Genomic DNA, 20,681 nt, shown 5'->3' on the forward strand with positions numbered 1-20,681 from the left:
AAGCCATGATTTTAAAACTCTTAGTATTGTTTTCAAATCTCTCCACAGCCTCGGCCCTCCCTATCTCCGTAATCTCCTCCAGACCCATAATCCTCTGAGATATCTGCACTCTTCTAATTCACACCTGGTCAGGGTCTTGTGGTGGAGCGGCTAACATCCTTGCCTCTGAGCCAGGAGTTCCAGGTCTGGAAGGTGCATTTCTAATGTGGCCAAACTGGTTGAGTATCAACTTGTGAATCCGTCCAGCACAAGCCAATGGCAGGCAATAAGAGCGGGAACGAGTCCTGGTCAGGTCATGTGATGGAAGGAACTTTGGAGCCTCGACCATCACTATCCATAGCTCTGGACGACACTGTGCATCTAAAATTGCATGTTGCCACAGCAAACCAGACTCCCGGAGTGACCTGTAACACATCCAAACATCCCTTATCTTCAAGTTTACTGCCTGTTTTCGAACTGGAGACCTTTCGTGCGTGAGGTGAATGCAGTCACCACTACACTATATAAACTATTGGCCCACCAAACATCCTTGATTTCAAGCACTCCACCTTTGGTGGATGTCTCTTGAAGACATGGGAGTCTGAACTCTGGAATTCCCTCTCAAAACCTTACCTCCTCTCTATCTCTAAGCCAGTACTTAAAACCTACCTCTGACCAAGCTTTTGGTTGACTGCCCTAATACCTCATTATGTGGCGTGGTGTCAGTTTTCGCTTTCTAACATTCTTGTGAAGCACCTTGGATTATTTTAATTCTGTTAAAGGTGCTAGATGAATCTAAGATGTTGTTGTTTATTTTGCATGGTGCCTTTGGGTAGGCCATTTAGCCCATCCGGCCTGCTCTGCCAAATTCAATTCAAATGGATGCCAGATTGGGTTAAATTTTACAAAATAGGGCCACATCCACTGAGAGCTGGATTGGGAATGGAGGTGCACGCACAGTGGGAAGTGTTTCCTGACTTTAATATTTAACTCTTCCAGTTCCGATTATTCCTGTTGATGAAAGAATAAAATGTAAAATTTGAGCACAGCTTTAAATTGAAACTAAGATGACATCAGTCCATTCTCCACACTCCAATAAGATTTCTGACTTGAGGAGAATGAAGATGATAGTCATTGAAGCTGAATGTTTTTTTTCATCAAGCTGTTCAGTAATGTTACTTTTGCCTTTGTCCAGGTGGGCTGGATCCTTTCCTTGTTGGACGAATTGCAGCTCAATCCCCAGCCTCCAGTCGCAGTCCTTCCACTGGGGACAGGGAATGACCTGGCCCGCACTCTCAACTGGGGAGGGGTAGGTACATCACTCGGCAGCTGCCCGCAGGTACACCCCGCATGGATGGGCCCAGAATGCCACCTAAAAGACAGAGGATGTAAACATGTCGTGTGGCCGGTCAGAGGGAAGCAGGCGAAGGGGATCAACAATGATAACATTAGACCAGGAAATTCTTTGTGATGTGGCTCTCACAAGTTGTTATAATCTGGGATGGCCTGCAAGAGTAGTGGAAGCAAATTTAATAATTTTAGAAGGAAATTGTCTAAATAGTTGAAGGCAAAAAAATCTGAAGGGCTTGAGAACAAATCCAGAGGAGGGGGCACTAATTAGACAGTCTTTTCACAATCGTACAGAACATTTGAAGTACTGTGCAGTTTTGATCACCTTACCTAAAGAAGGATGTACTTGCTCTAGAGGAGTATAATGAAGCTTCACTAGACTAGTTCCTGGGATAAGGAACACATTGAGGGGGCGATCTTACCAAAAAAATTCCAAGTAATGAACGAATGCGAAAATGGGAGTTTCAGATCCATTTTGGCAAGGCCACAAGCTCAATCTTATGCCACTCTGTGCAAAAAAAAGCAAAATCAGTTTCCTGCCAGTAAGTGGAGGGGATTTGGCCTGAGCTCTCTGGAAAGCTCACAGTAGAGGGTGCAATTGCGCATGTGTAGATCTCTCTGTTCTGTCCGACAGGACAGAGGGAACTGTCTATCAGTCACCTCCACCCCTTGGATATCGCACACCTCCTCTCACCACCCGCAATTGCTGACCATCGTGGATGATCGCTCCCCCCCATCAGCCCGGCCTATACGATTGCTGCCTCCCAGTCGATTGCTGGTTGCAGAGTACGCAGCGTAACTCCCCCTATCTGATCCAGTGGCTGAGTGTGCAGCTTCGCCCATGCCTTCCGTCCCTTAGGCCCTGCCCCATCCATGACTTGCCCCTCCTCTTAGGCCCTGCCCCTTCCATTAGGCTGTACCTCCTTGGCACTGCCCAGTGGGCACTGCCAGTGTGCCAGGCTGGCAGTGCCAGGGTGCCCAGTGGTGCTAGGCCAGCACTGCCAGGCCAGCACCACCCTACCCCCAATCTCCCAGGGGGCCTCAATGGCCTCTGGTCCTACAGGTGAGACCATCACGACAGGTCCCTGTTGATGGGGACTATACGTGATCCTCACCAGTGAGGACCTCCACCGGCAAGGCCGGACAATTGCGTCCCAGGCTCACTAATAATATTTAAATCAACATTTGCATTGATTTAAATATTGTAAGGCTGATCTTGCTGAAAATCTGGGCCTGAACTTGATTTTTCCCCTCTCTTGTGATCTTACCAGCTCATCCCGCCCATCAACTGGTGGGATGAGAAGTTAAGATCGCCCCCTGCGTCTTTATTCTTTCATTGGATGGGTGTCACAGACAAGAACAGCATTTGTTACCTATCCCTAACTGTCCTTCAACTGAGCGGCTTGCTGCAATATTTCAGAGTCAACCACATTGTTGCGGGTCTGGAGTCACATGTAGGCCAGACCAGGTAAGGATGGCAAGTTTCCTTCCCTAAAGGGCGTTGGTGAACCAGATGTGTTTTTACAACAATCAGTGACAGTTGTCACGGTTGCCATTACTGATTTACTTTTAATTCCAGATTTATTTATTGAATTTAAAATTCCACCAGTTGCTGGGGTAGCCTGCCATTGACTGGAAGCAGGATCTTCTCATCCTGCCACTGGCAACGGGGTTTCCTGTTGTATGCACCCCATGCCACTGGAAAACCCACAGCAGGGGTTTGCTGTCAGTTGTTCCAGAAGAACCCCCAGTGAGAACGGCCAAAAAATTCCAGCTCAAGTGTTTTGCAGTGTTCCCAAAAAATAAGAGAAGTGAGACCTGGTAAAATGCAGAAGAGACAGATTTCCTAAATCTCTCCAGGTGGAATTCTAGTTCCAAAAATCTGACTGTTAACAAGTGTTGCGGGCTCAAAACACAAAAGGACTGATCCATGGAAAGGTTATATTACAAATGTGATAAGGTAAAATAACCTATTAAACTGCCCGGAATAGATGACATGCCTGGTATTGTTATGAAGTTTGTTTTTATAATTGATGATTGATGATGGCTGATGGTTACTGTCATCCTTCCATTGTAGGGTAAGTGTTGCCAGTATACATTGTGATGACTATGCTTGTCTTTGGCCAATTAATCATTTCTAGCATGGGTCATTATCTTCAGGAGAGGAGCTGAGAACATGCTTTGGTTTTATTTGTGCCTGTCACATAATTATAGAAACAAGCAGCATAGTAGGAGGCGATTCAGCCCATTGACTCTGTGTTAGCTCTTTGTAAGAGCTATCCAATTGGTCCGTCCCCCCTGCTCTTTTCCCAAATCCCTGCAAAGTTCACTTTCACAAGTATATACCAGATTCTCTCTTGAATGTTACTGTTGAATCTGCTTCCTCTGTCCTTTCAGTCAATACATCCGAGATCAGAACTATGCAACACGTAAAATAAATCTCTTCCTTCCTCACTGGAATTTTTGTTGATTGCATTAACTCTGGTTACTGACCCTCTTATATGCTCTCTCAAAGCCCTTCATTAATTTGGACAAAAGCTATTAAATTTCCCTTTAACTTTCTCCATTCTAAGGAGAATAATCCCAACTTTTCCAGCCTCTCTATGTAACTGACGTCCTTCATCTTTAGAGTGCCATTCAAACAGAAAATGCTGGAAATATTCAACAGGTTTGGCCACATCTGTGGTGAGAAAAAACAGTTAATGTTTCGTGTCCTGAACCTTTCATCAGTGGGTCAATTGTACACAGTCCATCTCTTCATTAAAGGTGGCCCATTTCTCAGTTACAATTGTGCCTGCCAATTTATCTGGGCGAGCTCCATTCCCTGCTGAAATTGATCCTCTCACAATTGATTTTCACTCTGCATTGCTCCTTGCCTTTTCCCGACGACTTAAGCTTTGATCACTATCCTCTAAATGGTTACTTAGTGCCATTTAATCAATTTGACCCACCCCATTGCCCAGAACCAGATCCAACAATGCAATCTCCACTTTATATCCTTTCATTATTCCTCACGCCATCTCTCCTCACTCTCTTTTCCCAGTTATTTGCTTTTTCAGTTCTGTGCTGCACTTTCTGTATTGCTTCCAGTCCAAAGATGTGCGGGTTAGGTTGATTGGCCATGCTAAAGTTGCCCCTTAGTGTCCTGAGATGCGTAGGTTAGAGGGGTTAGCGGGTAAATATGTAGGGATATGGGGGTAGGGCCTGGGTGGGATTATGGTCGGTGCAGACTCGATGGGCCAAATGGCCTCTTTCTGCACTGTAGGGTTTCTATGTTTCTATGTTTCTCAACTGGATTAACGAACCTGACATTCATCATAATTTTCTGTTTCTTTTCATCCCAATTTCCTTAGTCATGCAGTGAACTCTGGCTTTGGAGGCCATTCCTTTCAGCCCCTGATAGGAATGTGCCTAGTCCGTGCAGAATAAGGCTCTTCTTTGAAGGTCTCCTATTGCTCAATTGTTTTGCTTTTTAAGTAGGTGCCAATGCTAATATCTGGTTCGGTGCCTTAGATACACTGCATGCAGTGTGCTGTAGCTGAGTTAATAACAGTCCACTGTGTGTTGTTGTGCTTCAAGATGGCAGGTCCACTTCACTGCCGTAAGCAGGTCTCAGAGCTGTACAGCTGGCAGGAGTCCAGTAATTATCATTCCAGCTACTTGGTTTATGGAGTCACAGAATTGTTGCAGTGCATAAGGAGGCCATTTGGCCCATCATGTCTTCACCAGCTCTTCGAATCAGCAATTCACCAAGTACCAGTTCCCCACCTTCTCCCCATAACTCTGCACATTCTTTCTTTTCATTTAACAGTCTTTTGAATGCTTCAATTGAACCTACCCCCATCACATCCTCAAGCAGTGCATTCCAAACTCTAAACACTCACTGCGTGAAAAAGTTTCTCCTCATATTCCTTTTGCTTCTTTTGCTAATTACCTTAAATCTGCACCCTCTCATTCCGATCCTTTCATGAGTGGGAACAATTTCTCCCCATCTATTCTGTCCAGACCCCACATGATTTTGAACACATGATTTGATTTTTAATCAGCTATGTTCAGGAATGAACGCCAAATTAAAATGTACACATGGTTAAAATGTGGAAAAATGAAAAAAGCTCAATGACAAATCAAAGTTCATGCCTTTGATGCTTCAACTCCCCACTCTGTCAGGCAAATTGTTTAATGCATTCATCACTTGTTGTTTGAAGACCATCCTGCTCCGTGACTAATCTAAGTGACACTGCTTTATGCTCTGACATCATTATCCTGTAATTTGGGTGACAGTTTGCTTTGAGAGCAGTACTGATTTTGGGTGGCTCTCTGTCTGAAAGCAGTTGTACAGATCACAGTTTGTTTCCCTTGGTCAGCAATATAAGAGCAGGCAATGTCATTGCCCCATCGACACTCCAGGGTTTGTGCTTTCATTGTCTTCACAGTCTTCATCAAAGAGAAATTCTCCAGAATAATGTTTCCTCTATTAGCTCTGGGAGTGTCTTAGTTTTCCTTCCACCTCTCCCAGGAAATTTCACAGAGGGGATGTAGGGAAGGGAGGAAGTGTCTGGTTGTGATGAGTAATCTAGCCTTTGGAGTTCAGGTATAATTGTAGTAAATCTAAACTGCATTTCCTCCAAAACTAATATATTCTTTCTCAGATGAGGTGCCGAGAGATACCGTAGATCACGACATTTAAGTCGACCTTTGAAGCCTTGGAAAATCTCTTCAAAAGCAGGAATAGACTTCTATCACTAAGTGTGGGTGTGGATGGTTGCCATCTTTCCTGTTCATCATGTAGGAGAGAGGGGGTGGGGGGTCTGCTCGATGTGGGTGTGTCTTAAACTCCCATGCATCTTCGCAGCATCTTGATATCGGCTGTTTGATTCCTTCTGTGGGTGTACCTAGACCACATAGAGAGCAATGGTTCAAGAAGGAAGCTTACCACTACCTTATCAAGGGCAATTAGGGATGAACAATAAATGCTGACCTAGCCCATGAATGGTTAACTAACAGAAAGCAAAGAGTGGGGGTAAATGGCTGTTTTTCTGGTTGGCGATCAGTGACTAGCGGTGTGCCTCAGGGATCAGTGTTGGGACCGCAATTGTTTACGATTTACATAGATGATTTGGAGTTGGGGACCATGTGTAGTGTGTCAAAATTCGCAGATGACACTAAGATGAGTGGCAGAGCAAAGTGTGCAGAGGACGCTGAAAGTCTGCAAAGGGATATAGATAGTCTAAGTGAGTGGACGAGGGTCTGGCAGATGGAGTACAATGTTGGTAAATGTGAGGTCATCCATTTTGGTAGGAATAACAGCAAAATGGACTATTATTTAAATGGTAAAACATTGCAGCATGCTGCTGTGCAGAGGGACCTGGGTGTCCTTGTGCAGGAATCTCAAGGAGTTGGTTTGCAGGTGCAGCAGGAAATTAAGAAGGCAAATGGAATTTTGTCCTTCATTGCTTGAGGGATGGAGTTTAAAAACAGGGAAGTTATGATGCAGCTGTATAAGGTGCTGGGTGAGGCCACACTTGGAGTACTGTGTACAGTTTTGGTCTCCTTACTTGAGAAAGGATATACTGGCACTGGAGGGGATGCAGAGGAGATTCACTAGGTTGATTCCAGAGTTGAGAGAGTTGGCTTATGAGGAGAGACTGAGTAGACTGAGGCTATACTCATTGGAATTCAGAAGAATGAGGAGAGATCTTATAGAAACATATAAGATTATGAAGGGAATAGATAAGATAGAAGCAGGGAAGTTGTTTCCATTGGTAGGTGAAACTAGAACTAGGGGGCATGGCCTCAAAATAAGGGGGAGCAGATTTAGGACTGAGTTGAGGAGGAACTTCGTCACACAAAGGGTTATGAATCTGTGGAATTCCTTGCCCAGTGAAGCAGTTGAGACTACCTCATTGAATGTTTTTAAGGCAAGGATAGATACATTTTTGAACAGTAAAGGAATTAAGGGTTATGGTGAGCGGGCAGGTAAGTGGAGCTGAGTCCACAAAAGGATCAGCCATTATCTTATTGAATGGCGGAGCAGGCTCGAGGGATCAGACGGCTACTCCTGCTCCTAGTTCTTATGTTCTTAATAAATTAATATTAATGAATTAATAAAACAAAATGCACCCATTTTTGGTAAAACATTAATTTGTGCAATGCAAAATTGAGATTAACTAATGGGAATATAGCATGCTAGCTTCAACTTGTACACCAAGTAGATTCATAAAAAGAGGCCGGGATTCTCCAGGTCTGTTCGCCCTAGCTGGGAATCCCGATGGTCCAGCCTATCATGATTCTCCTCTGCGCCCCTCAGCTACTGCCATGCCCGCTATGGATGAGAACCTGTTGACAGCTTATTTAATTTTAATGACATTAACGAGCTTGAAGCCTGGTTCAATGGGCTCCAGAATTTCTCTCTCAGAAAGGATCTGTCAGTTTTACCAGAGAGATCCCTTTGCTTTCTCTCATAAGGCCCAGCTGCTCTGAAACCTCTTTGAAGTGCTTTGATGGACAGCAGGCTGTCAGATTCACTGGGAAATCCCCTTTTAACTCACTTCAGAGTGCTTTGATTGACAAAGGATTGATTTTCACTGGGAGTTCGCCTTTTCACATGCAAAGAGGAATGTGGCCCTTTGAAGTAATTTCATTAACAGGTTGGATCAATCATTTTGTTTTTCTTCCCCTTGTGTTAGATGCATCTCAAGTGCTTTCTAAACATTGAAGTTAGAAACGAGGAACTGAAACTTCATGGCTAGTGGGTAATTGATCCAACCTGTCAATCAAAGGTGGTATTTTTGTTAACATTCGGGTTAGGAACAAAGGCAGGCAGTTGAGATGCATTCAACCGTAAAGGGAAAGAAAAACAAACAAAGCTCCTGGTTCGTGGGTAATTGATCCAACCTATTAATCAAAGCTTAGTTAAAAGTAATGGAGCATGACATTGAATGAACACAAAGCCTTTTGAGGCTTTTGAGCTTTCCAGGAAGGTTCAGAGGCCTGAAAAATGTCTCTAGTAGGGGTGGGGGATCTGGTCACCCTCATGCTTGTGTGGTGTTGGCGGAGGGACTGGGTTGACCCGTTCTTTCAGTGGTGGGGGGGAGGATGCCCCTCTGCCTTTGTCAGCAGGGGCTGTCGTGTCTGTTGTGGAGAGGAGGGGTTCCTGTCTCTGAGCACTGAGATCAGGAGCGCCCCTTAAAAATGTAAAACCGGGCTGGCTGGCGTGTTTTCTGGCTTGCATAAATTTAAATGGTCAAGGTGGCTGAATCCCGCCTGACCAACACTGAGAACATCAATAGTACATATTCCAGTTTTCCTGCTGGTGGGAGCACTTAAAGTGCAGTTGGGAGAATTGTACCCAGGATTTTTGGGGACTGAAAAATATTGTGTTGTCTTATATGCCTGGTCGACTTATACTCTGCAATCTACGGTAACTACAGTACTCCAGGTGTGGTCCAACCAGGGTGTTGTATAGCTGTAGCATCACTTCTGCCTCAGTGCATTCTAGTCCTTTAGATATAAAGACCAACATTCCATTAGCCTTTATGATTATGTTGTCTACTTCTACCTGACATAATTGAGTGGTAGAATATTAACAACACAGGAAGGTCTATCAAGTCTTCACAGTTTGAAGTAGAAGTCATCCATGTTGGGTTACAAATGTGATTTATTTTGATGTTGTTTGCATTTTCTATGAAAAACAAGCACAAGACAATCTCAATGAGTTTGTTGAGTATGTCAATTTTATAATCACAAGCAACATTCACAATATTTCCACACGTTGGCAGCTCTTCCCAGGAATGATCTAAAAGCACAGAAATTGGGAAAAGTATGCGTAAGTGACTATGCCTTAATGTGATGGATGGTTCCTTGACTTTTAGCTGCAAATTCTGAGTGTCTGATCACAACAGATACCTAACTCAGCCCGCAACAGGGAGATGTCCTCACTATTGATTCAGGCACTTGGACAAATGATGCAGTTGCTTCTTCTCTCTGTCGCAGGGCTACACAGATGAACCTGTCTCAAAAATCCTCTGCCACGTAGAAGAGGGGAATATTGTACAGCTGGATCGTTGGAACCTCCATCTCCAGAACAACCTCCATCTGAACCAGGATGATCCTGAAGAAGGGACTCAGAAGGTAACTGCAGCATCTAACTTTCTGAATTTAGGTTTGTACAAATCTTTGCCATTTTCTGAAAGGTTCTGTGACGGCAGTCCTTTTGCTTCCAGAGAATTATTGAGGATTCTTTTTAAAGAGGCAAATCTAGGTGAAGAACAAGCAGTGCAGTGCAGGTCACCAGGTGGTTGAAAAGAATGCAAGTAATGATGAGGTAAATTGGTGGCTTGTTGACAGCAAGGTTTGAGTTTTACAACCTTTAGATTGTAGGAAATAAGGAACACCATCTTTCTGATGCTAACTCATATGTCGTGTTAAACTAGGGCCGCACCCTCCAAGATTGGCCTTGAGTCGACAGGGATTAAAGATTATTCTCCAGGACACTGCTGTCTACAACCCTGGAGAAAAACCATCAGGAGATTAAAAATGATGCTTTTGTTTGTCATTTTCTTTGAACATTTCTCTTCACCAGATATAAAAATATTGAAAATGGGAAAGAAAGGCTGTTTGGCTGACACTCAAACATCATCCAGTTGGGTAATGAGTCTTTTTCCTTTCCAATTGGCTATGGAAGGCAGTGCATCACAAGGATGGATGCATTTGCTAATTCTTTGGCGGGTCGGGCTGGGAGATTCATGTCTCAGCTGATTCACAGGATTTGTGCGTGCGTTCCCAACACACGCACATCTCCCAGTGACGAAAATCTGGCGCGGTCGGGACCACACAGGAAGCCGGCGGGAACAGCAGGTAAGTAATTTTAATCCACTTTTAATGTAATTTAAATGTGATTATCAGGCCCAGGACTGAATTCTCTGGGCCCAGTAGCATCTCCCACCCCCCCAGTACACTTTCACTCTGGCAGGGTTTAGAGTAGCTCCCCACTTTTGGGGAACTTGCGGGAGACCCCGCTGGAGTGAAGAGGGCAATCGGGCCCCTCAGTGGGTCGGGCGGCAGAGGGGTGGTGCCCCCTAGGCATGGGCACTCTGGCAGTTCCAGCCTGTGCCTTCTGGCGGTTGGGGCTGGAAGGAGGCCACGGTCGGGGTGGGCTGAGGCGGGGGGGGGAGTGGGGGTGGGGGGGGGGGGGGTGGGGTGGAGGGGGGCGTTTCGGGGGTGGGGGGGGGGGCGTGCCGGGTGTGGGGGGGTGAGGTGGGTCTGCTGGGCTACATAGAACATAAGAACTAGGAGCAGGAGTAGGCCACCTGGCCCCTCGCGCCTGCTCCGCCATTCAATAAGATCATGGCTGATCTTTTCGTGGACTCAGCTCCACTTACCCGCCCGCTCACCATAACCCTTAATTCCTTTACTGTTCAAAAATGTATCTATCCTTGCCTTAAAAACATTCAATGAGGTAGCCTCAACTGCTTCACTGGGCAGGGAATTCCTCCTCAACTCAATTTAGGATTCCTCCTAAATCTGCTTCCCCTTATTTTGAGGCTATACCCCCTAGTTCCAGTTTTACCCGCCAGTGGAAACAACTTCCCTGCTTCTATCTTATCTATTCCCTTCATAACCTTATATGTTGCTATAAGATCTCCCAATGAGTATAGCCCCATCTACTCAGTCTCTCCTCATAAGCCAACCCTCTCAACTCCGGAATCAACCCTAGTGAATCTCCTCTGCACCCCCTCCAGTGCCAGTATATCCTTTCTCAAGTAAGGAGACCAAAACTGTACACAGTACTCTAGATGTGGCCTCACCAGCACCTTATACAGCTGCAACATAACCTCGCTGTTTTTAAACTCCATCCCTCTAGCAATGAAGGACAAAATTCCATTTGCCTTCTTAATTATCTGCTGCACCTGCAAGCCAACTCCTTGAGATTCCTGCACAAGGACACCCAGGTCCCTCTGCACAGCAGCATGCTGCAATTTTTTACCATTTAAATAATAGTCTATTTTGCTGTTATTCCTACCAAAATGGATGACCTCACATTTACCAACATTGTACTCCATCTGCCAGACCCTCGTCCACTCACTTAGATTATCTATATCCCTTTGCAGACTTTCAGCATCCTCTGCACATTTTGTTCTGCCACTTATCTTAGTGTCTTCTGTGAATTTTGACACACTACACTTGGTCCCCAACTCCAAATCATCTATGTAAATCGTAAACAATTGCGGTCCCAACACTGATCCCTGAGGCACACCACTAGTCACTGATCGCCAACCAGAAAAACACCCATTTACCCCCACTGTCTGCTTTCTGTTAGTTAACCAATCCTCTATCCATGCTAATACGTTACCCGTAACACCGTGCACCTTAATCTTATATAGCAGTCTTTGATGCGGCACCTTGTCAAATGCCTTCTGGAAATCCAGATAAACCACATCCACAGATTCCCCATTGTCCACTGGACATGTAATGTTTTCAAAGAATTCCACCAAATTAGTCAAACATGACCTGCCCTTCATGAACCCATGCTGTGTCTTACCAATGGGACGATTTATATCCAGATGTCTCGCTATTTCTTCCTTGATGATAGATTCAAGCATTTTCCCTACTACAGAAGTTAAGCTAACCGGCCTATAGTTACCTGCCTTTTGTCTACCTCCTTTTTTAAACAGTGGCGTCACATTTGCTGTTTTCCAATCTGCGGGAACCACCCCAGAGTCCAGCGAATTTTGGTAAATTACCACTAGTGCATTTGCTATTTCTCCTGCCATCTCTTTTAGTACCCTGGGATGCATTCCATCAGGACCAGGAGACTTGTCTACCTTTTGCCCCATTAACTTGCCCAACACTACCTCTTTCGTGATAATGATAGTTTCTAGGTCCTCACCTCCAATAGCCTTCCTGTCATCAATTTTTGGCATGTTATTTGTGTCTTCCACTGTAAAGACCGACAAAATAATTGTTCAATGCCTCAGCCATTTTCTCATTTAAAGGACCAATGTTCACTTCAGCCAATATTTTTCATTTTATATATTTGTAGAAACTTTTGCTATGTTTTTATATTCTGAGCTAGTTTACTCTCATAATCCATCTTATTTTTCTTTATAGCTTTTTTCGTGGCTTTCTGCTGATCTTTAAAGATTTCCCAATCCTCTAGGTTCCTACTAATCTTTGCCACTTTGTATGCATTTTCTTTCAGTTTGATAGCCTCCTTTATTTCCTTAGATATCCATGGCTGATTATCTCTTTTTCTACAGTCCTTCCTTATCACTGGTATATACTTTTGCTGAGCACTGTGAAAGATTGCTTTGAAAGTCCTCCACTGTTCCTCAATTGTCCCACCATAACGTTTTTGCTCCCAGTCTACCTTAGCCAACTCCTCCCTCATCCCTTTGTAGTCTCCTTTGTTTAAGCACAAGACACTGGTATTGGATTTTACCTTCTCACGCTCCATCTGTATTTTAAATTCAACCATACTGTGATCGCTTCTTCCAAGAGGACCCCTAACTGCAAGATCATTGGTGGGGGGATTGTCACTGCTGGGGGCTGCTGAGGATCGGGGTGTTCTGGAATGGGAGGGGGTCGGGGCTGGCCTGCGAATGGCCATAGGGTCCTTGGGAGGTGGGTGAGGGGAGGGTGGTTGCAGCACTGCGGGTGGCCCCAGGCTGGCCAGCTTAATGGCTCGTCAGCAAACTGCAGGCTAACAGTTTGGGGCCACTGCACATGCTCAGAGGCCTGGAACTGTCAGCCTCTGGTGTGAATAGGCCCCGCCCCCGAGCTTTTATTGATAATCATGATTGTGACCTCTGCAGTGTATAGTGTGTGGGAGATTTGAGTCTGAACTCCCACTGAGAAAACAATCATAATTTACACCATTTTTCCCACAAATTCAACACTTCGAATTTTTTGGGAGAATTGCCCCCCAAGTCTTTAATTGTGGAGTTATAGACACGTTTGTACAATAGTCGCGTGGAAACCTGCAATTCTCGTGGATGCCACATTTGCAAAGTGAAACATGGGTGTTCTCCAAAGCAAACAGAAAGATTTCTGAAACACTTCCTCATACTGTTGTATCTTTCAAAAATTGACTTGCTTTCTTCAAGCCAGTATGACATTTGTCCTATGGAAGAGTTTGTAAAGCCATTGTCTGCTGAAGATTCTCCAGGTACTGACTGCGGCACATAATCTGACAGCATGTGCTACAATTCATGTCTTCAAATCGTTCTCAAGCCCCCAGACACATATTAGAACAGTGGGCTGCCACAAGAATAGAATAGCATGGCTGCTGAGTGTTCAGTATGTGGAGCTACAGGCTCAGTTCCTGTTTAGATTCCTATGTAACAATCACCCGTAACAAATGGACATTGCCGGTATCTGAACCGAGGTTCTTCATAATTACTGCTGTGTTTATCATCATTACATTTAGAAAGCTAAGCCACAGGCTTCATGCAATGCAGCATTTAGAGTATGAAGCTATTATTAAGTGGCAGTAGGGAGTGTTGAACATATTTAGTTTCTGACTGGGGAATGTACTTTATTGGTTCCATGTTTTGATGCCAAGATCATGATAGCTCTGTAATTAAGAGTTCAAACCCTTTGCTAAATTATAGTATTACGTAAATCAAGTGTTGAGGATGTCAGAAGCAAAACTTTTGAAGTGACGGAATAGAACTTGTACATGCTGAAAGTCTGCTCTCGCTTGTTGATCCGCCATTGTCTCTTGAGGCCTTGGAATTGTGAATTTCATTGCAAATTTCCTTCCAAATCCTCTTTTCCCACCTTGCATAAATACATCTCCTCATGTTCACGCAGGTAACTTAGTACAGGGAGGGAATGAGAAATTGAATTGCAGAATGTTGTCCCAAAACATCAGGAAAAGCCGTGCAATCATTGTCATTATTGTTATCCGTCCACCTGTGATAGATGATGGATATACGGCATAGCCATTGGGAATGGGGTAGTTTCATATGGTGCATTTTTACAGATGGCTGAAAAGATCAATCATCCAGAGGCAGGTTCTGCCACAAGTGATGTATTTGAAGTGGTTATTGGGTGTGGTCGTAAGTTGTTGTTTTCAGTTGCCAAACCACAGGTAGTCACTGATTAGCATGGCGACATGTACCAACCCACAGGTGACGTCACCATTTCTCTCTGTCATCAGTTGGTATCTCCCAGGTGTGAAAATCAATGGTTAGGGCCTCCATTTCACACTTGCAAGCATTCTTGAAGAGGAGCTTCAAGACAACAAAGTTGCCTCTGGTTGATGAGTACCAACACTCCTGGGAAATTTGTCTTAGAGAGCACTGTCACATTCAGAATTTTTATCATTCTACGAGATGCCCAGAAAGCGTTGCGAACAGTGAAGATTAAAGTTGTTGAGCTTCCTTTCTTGATAGTGGTAAGTCAGTTCATGTGTCACAGCCTTACAATAGGTGCTCAGAACACAGAGTCCATAAATCCACCTCCTGCTCCTAAGAGTCACCAATCCAGTGCACTCAAAAGCAACTTATTTAGTCACCTTTATGCAGCAGCCTTGGTCACAGTCCATTATTCAGGTGGTTTTTCAATTGTATGTCTTTTGGGGATATGTCACTTTTTCGCAGCTGTCAGTTTGTCTGAGTTTTGTCAGCTAGCATGTATGTGGATGTGACTGTTTCTTGCTGAGCTGGACTTTAACATGTAGAGTGTATGTATGTCTGCTCTCAGGGCTGTTTAGTTCATGCATTGCCAGCACTCATTCAGCAACTCTATCTCTCTCTCTCCACAGCTCCCACTTACAGTGTTTAACAACTACTTCAGCCTGGGTTTCGATGCCCATGTCACACTGGAATTCCACGAATCTCGAGGTACATGTCATATATTCATGAACACACTGTTGTAAATGTCTAGCTCATACTTCAAGCGTTTTAGAATATAACTTTCAGTTTTAGGAATTAATGTTTGAATTGTAGAAATTGAGACACCTGGTTAAGAAACCAATAAGCTACCATGAAGTAAATACATTCAACCAAGCTTGGGATTTATTACATTTAAAAGGCTGGGGCCATATTGACTTAAAAGGTTCATAGAACATAGAACATAGAACAGTACAGCACAGAACAGGCCCTTCGGCCCACGATGTTGTGCCGAGCTTTATCTGAAACCAAGATCAAGCTATCCCACTCCCTATCATCCTGGTGTGCTCCATGTGCCTATCCAATAACCGCTTAAATGTTCCTAAAGTGTCTGACTCCACTATCACTGCAGGCAATCCATTCCACACCCCAACCACTCTCTGCGTAAAGAACCTACCTCTAATATCCTTCCTATATCTCCCACCATGAACCCTATAGTTATGCCCCCTTGTAATAGCTCCATCCACCCGAGGAAATAGTCTTTGAACGTTCACTCTATCATCAATTCAATCCCTTCATCATTTTATAAACCTCTATTAAGTCTCCCCTCAGCCTCCTCCGCTCCAGAGAGAACAGCCCTAGCTCCCTCAACCTTTCCTCATAAGACCTACCCTCCAAACCAGGCAGCATCCTGGTAAATCTCCTCTGCACTCTTTCCAGCGCTTCCACATCCTTCTTATAGTGAGGTGACCAGAACTGCACACAATATTCCAAATGTGGTCTCACCAAGGTCCTGTACAGTTGCAGCATAACCCCACGGCTCTTAAACTCCAACCCCCTGTTAATAAAAGCTAACACACTATAGGCCTTCTTCACAGCTCTATCCACTTGAGTGGCAACCTTTAGAGATCTGTGGATATAGACCCCAAGATCTCTCTGTTCCTCCACAGTCTTCAGAACCCTACCTTTGACCCTGTAATCCACATTTAAATTAGTCCTACCAAAATGAATCACCTCACATTTATCAGGGTTAAACTCCATTTGCCATTTTTCAGCCCAGCTTTGCATCCTATCTATGTCTCTTTGCAGCCTACAACAGCCCTCCACCTCATCCACTACTCCACCAATCTTGGTGTCATCAGCAAATTTACTGATCCACCCTTCAGCCCCCTCCTCTAAGTCATTAATAAAAATCACAAAGAGCAGAGGACCAAGCACTGATCCCTGTGGCACTCCGCTAGCAACCTGCCTCCAATCCGAAAATTGGCTAAAGTACCAGGTTTCCTTCCTTAAAGATGAGTTAGTGAACCAGCTTTGTTTGAGCACCATTTGAATTCTCAAAATTTCTTTGTAGGATTTGAATTCCCTTTTGCTGGAGGATTTGTCCAGTAAATGCACCAACTACACTAACTTGCATCACTGATTTCAATATGCAATATGGCATAAAGCAGTGAGTAATCTGCAGCTCTGTTATGGGGTTATTGGGTTCAGGGCGAGGAACAATGGGCGAGCCAGCTGCAATCTCTGGATGGAGTCAATCTGGAGAGCTTCTGCCTCTCAGGACACTTTGAATGGAGCAAAGACAAACTGAATGATAGGTACAGCAATTACCTCATCCTGAGCTGGCTGCGCCCAGAAATATCAAGAAAAATATCATCACAAAACAGCAGGTGGGCTTACTTAGCTAAAGAACAGGACTCATGACATCTTCAGTTATTCCAATAAAGGTTAAATTATTCATTTGGTTCCTCGAATGAAGAAAAACCTTGGAATTAAAAGATAGGTAATTTGCATTTCCACCAGGGAACAGGCCAAGTCATATAGCCATGGAGGTGAGTGGAGCTTAGTGAGATTCTTTGTTTTCAGGTTATCTCTGTGAATTCAGTTAGGGCATAGCCAGCAAACAAGACTGGTGGATGTTTGGAAAAACAGCAAAGAGACTGGGTCAGCTTTGGATCTTACGTAACTTGTAATTTCATTGGAAGTAGAGAGATGAAGTCAGACATACAGTTGAAGTAGAGCAAATGCTGGGTCTAATGTCCATGATGTAGCCTGGGATTGGTAGCTGGTTATCAGTATAAAACAAAGTTGTTTAGGGGAGAAATGATTAGAAGATTTGTTTCGCTGGAATCTGAAGGTTAAATGTGGTTAACGTTGTTGCAGTTGGAGTTCTGGAAGTCATCAGCTTGGTTGCAGTTTGAAACCAAAGGTGTTTTCTGATCTTTTAAACCACTGCGTAGGAGTCACAGGGAGGTCCTTGGCTGGATCTGTGAAATCTAGTTTCGTGAGGTCCATAAAGAAATTGAAGAGTTGTTTATCCATAAACTAGTGGAAGGCCACCCCTCCTCCCTGCTCCCTCTTGAAATCTTGTACCTTGGAGAACAGCTGAAACGGTGAAGAAAAAAGAGGGACTTGCAGAGAACAATATATATCAATAACTAGGATGAGGGAAGTGAATGTACTTGTAATAATTCTCGTTCAAGAATTATTACAGTACTATTGCCAAGCTTGTGGATGACAAAAATAGATGGGAAGGCAATGGTGAGGATAACACAAAGAGTACAAAGTGATATAGACAGGTTAAGTGAGTGGGCAAAATCTTGGCAGATGGAATGTAACGCAGGAAAATGTGATGTTATCCACTTTAATAGGAAGAATAGAGGTGCTGAATATTATTTAAATGAAGAAAGCTGCAGCATGGAAGGATTTTCTACATAAACCACAAAAAGCTAGCATGCAAGTTCAGCAGGTAATTGGGAAGGCAAATTTGATTTGATTTATTATTGTCACATGTATTAGCATACAGTGAAAAGTATTGTTTCTTGTGCGCTATACAGACAAAGCATACTGTTCATAGAATCATAGAAACCCTACAGTGCAGAAGGAGGCCATTCGGCCCATCGAGTCTGCACCGACCACAATCCCACCCAGGCCCTACCCCCACATAGTTACCCGCTAATCCCTCTAACCTACGCATAGGAAAGGAGAGAGTGTAGAATGTAGTGTTAGTCATAGCTAGGGTGTAAAGAAAGATCACCTTATTGCAAGGGTAAGTCCATTCAAAAGTCTGACAGCAGCAGGGAAGAAGTTGTTCCTGAGTCGGTCGGTATGTGTCCTCAGACTTTTGTGTCTTTTTCCTGATGGAAGAAAGTGGAAGAGAGAATGTCCGGGCTGCGTGGGATCCTTAATTATGCTGGCTATTTTTCCAAGGCAGCGGGAGGTTTAGACAGTGTCAATGGGGGGGAGGCTGGTTTGTTGGCCTTAAGAGGTTAACATCTAGAAAAGTAATATCATAAAACAGCAGGTGGACTTACTTAGCTAAAGAACTGGCTGGTTTGTTGGCCTTCCATTCTTGGCAATAGAATGTTGGCCCTAATTTCAAAGGGAATGGAGTATAAAAAATCTTGCTAAAACTACACAAGGCACTAGTTAGATCTCACACCTGGAATACTGTGAACATTTGGGTCCCTTTATCTAAGGAAAGTTATACTGGCATTGGGGGTAGTCCAGAGAAGGTTCACTATGTTGATCCCGGGTATGGAGGGATTTTCTTATGAGGCTGAGTAAGTTGGGTCTGTCCTCATCTGAGTTTAGAAAAATGCGATTGAGACATACAGGATTCTCAGGGAGCTTGATGGGGTTGATGCTGAGAGGTTGTTTCCCCTTGTGTTAAAGTCTAGCACCCATTACTCTCATTTAAGAGGGAGATCAGGAGGAATTTCTTCTCACAGAGGACAGTGGATCTGTAGAAATCTTTGCCACAGAGGTAGAAACTGGGTCATTAAGCATTTCAAGGCTGAGGTGGACAGCTTTTTAATCAGTTAGGGACTCAAGAATTATGGAGATAAGGCAGGAAGATCCTCATATCAGATCAGACATAATCTTATTGAATAGTGGAGCAGACTTGGTGGGCCAAATGGACTATCCTTGCTCCTACAACCCATGGTCTTACAGTTTTATGGCCTAACAGTGATATATATATATTTTGGTTTGGTCCCAGAGGAATAGTGAATAAACCTTCACTTCAAATAAGGACCTCTTGGGGAAAAGTGAAAAAAAATCTGAGTTTATAGCATAAATCTTTCTAAACCATAGTGTTATACTATTGGTGTTTACTTTATTTAATTATTTTTCTTATACAATAAAGTTTGTTTCGTTTAAAAACATGAAATCTTCTGGCAGAGTTCTGATGGGTGTTCAAATTGCTCCTATAAACTTTAGCAGTCCCTTTATAAAGCACACATATATATCACATTCACATATCACAATCAACATTTTCACATGTCATATTCACATTCACACTCACAAAGCACACACAGACACAGAACATACACTCACTCACATAGGCCGCGATTCTCCCAAAAAAGTTCTAAGTGTCGAATTCGGGGGAAAACAGGTGTAAATCATGCTGGTTTTTTCAGTGCAATTTCAGACAAGAATCTCCCACACTCTGTGCAATGCAGAGGTCACAAACGGGAATATCATTAAAAGCTCGGGGGCAAGGCCTATTCATGCCAGAGGCTGACAGTTCCCGAACTCTGCGCATGCGCAATGGCTCCTATCTGTTAGCCTGCAGTTTGCTGGCCAGCGATCGAGCTGGCCAGCCTGACACCCTCACAGTGCTGCCCCTCCACCCCCTCATGGCCTTATCGTGGCCCCTCGTCCATTCGCGGGCCAGCCCCTCCCCTCCCCTCCCGGACCGCCCGATCTCCAGCTCCCCCCAGAACAAAGAACAAAGAAAATTACAGCATAGGAACAGGCCCTTCGGCCCTCCAAGCCTGCACCGACCATGCTGCCCGACTTAACTAAAATCCCTTACCCTTCCGGGGACCATAGCCCTCTATTCCCATCCTATTCATGTATTTGTCAAGACGCCCCTTAAAAGTCACTACCGTATCCGCTTTCACTACCTCCCCTGGCAACGAGTTCCAGGCACCCACTACTCCCTGTGCAAAAAATCTGCCTCGTACATCTCCTTTAAACCTTGCCCCTCGCACTTTAAACCTGTGCCCCCTAGTAATTGACTCTTCCACCCTGGGAAAAAGCTTCTAACTATCCACTCTGTCCAAGCCTCTCATAATCTTGTAGACTTCTGTCAAGTCGCCCCTCAACCTCCGTCGTTCCAGTGAGAACAAACCAAGTTTCTCCAACCTCTCCTCATAGCTAATGGCCTCCATACCAGGCAACATCCTGGTAAATCTTTTCTGTACCCTCTCCAAAGCCTCCACACCCTTCTGGTAGTGTGGCGACCAGAATTGAACACTATATTCCTAGTACGGCCTAACTAAGGTTCTATAAAGCTGCAACATGACTTGCCGATTTTTAAACTCAATGCCCCGGCCGATGAAGGCAAGCATGCCGTATGCCTTCTTGACTACCTTCTCCACCTGCATTGCCAATCTCAGTGACCTGTGTACCTGTACACCCAGATCCCTTTGCCTATCAATACTCTTAAGGGTTCTGCCATTTACTGTATATTTCCTATCTGCATTAGACCTTCCAAAATGCATTACCTCA

General features: G+C 44.2%; 1 protein-coding gene across 1 annotated transcript in view; it reads left to right on the top strand.

Moving 5' to 3' along the window:
* The window catches only part of LOC144499231 (diacylglycerol kinase iota-like), a 207,635-nt gene that overhangs the window by 127,532 nt on the left and 59,422 nt on the right, over positions 1–20,681 (top strand). Inside the window, exons 13-15 of the mRNA XM_078221349.1 lie at positions 1,175–1,288; positions 9,322–9,459; positions 15,098–15,176. Of these exons, the coding sequence (XP_078077475.1) occupies positions 1,175–1,288; positions 9,322–9,459; positions 15,098–15,176 (331 nt within the window). The remainder of the gene's footprint in view (positions 1–1,174; positions 1,289–9,321; positions 9,460–15,097; positions 15,177–20,681) is intronic.

Source organism: Mustelus asterias, chromosome 9 (assembly GCF_964213995.1).
Source record: "Mustelus asterias chromosome 9, sMusAst1.hap1.1, whole genome shotgun sequence".
Taxonomy (NCBI): Eukaryota; Metazoa; Chordata; class Chondrichthyes; order Carcharhiniformes; family Triakidae; genus Mustelus; species Mustelus asterias.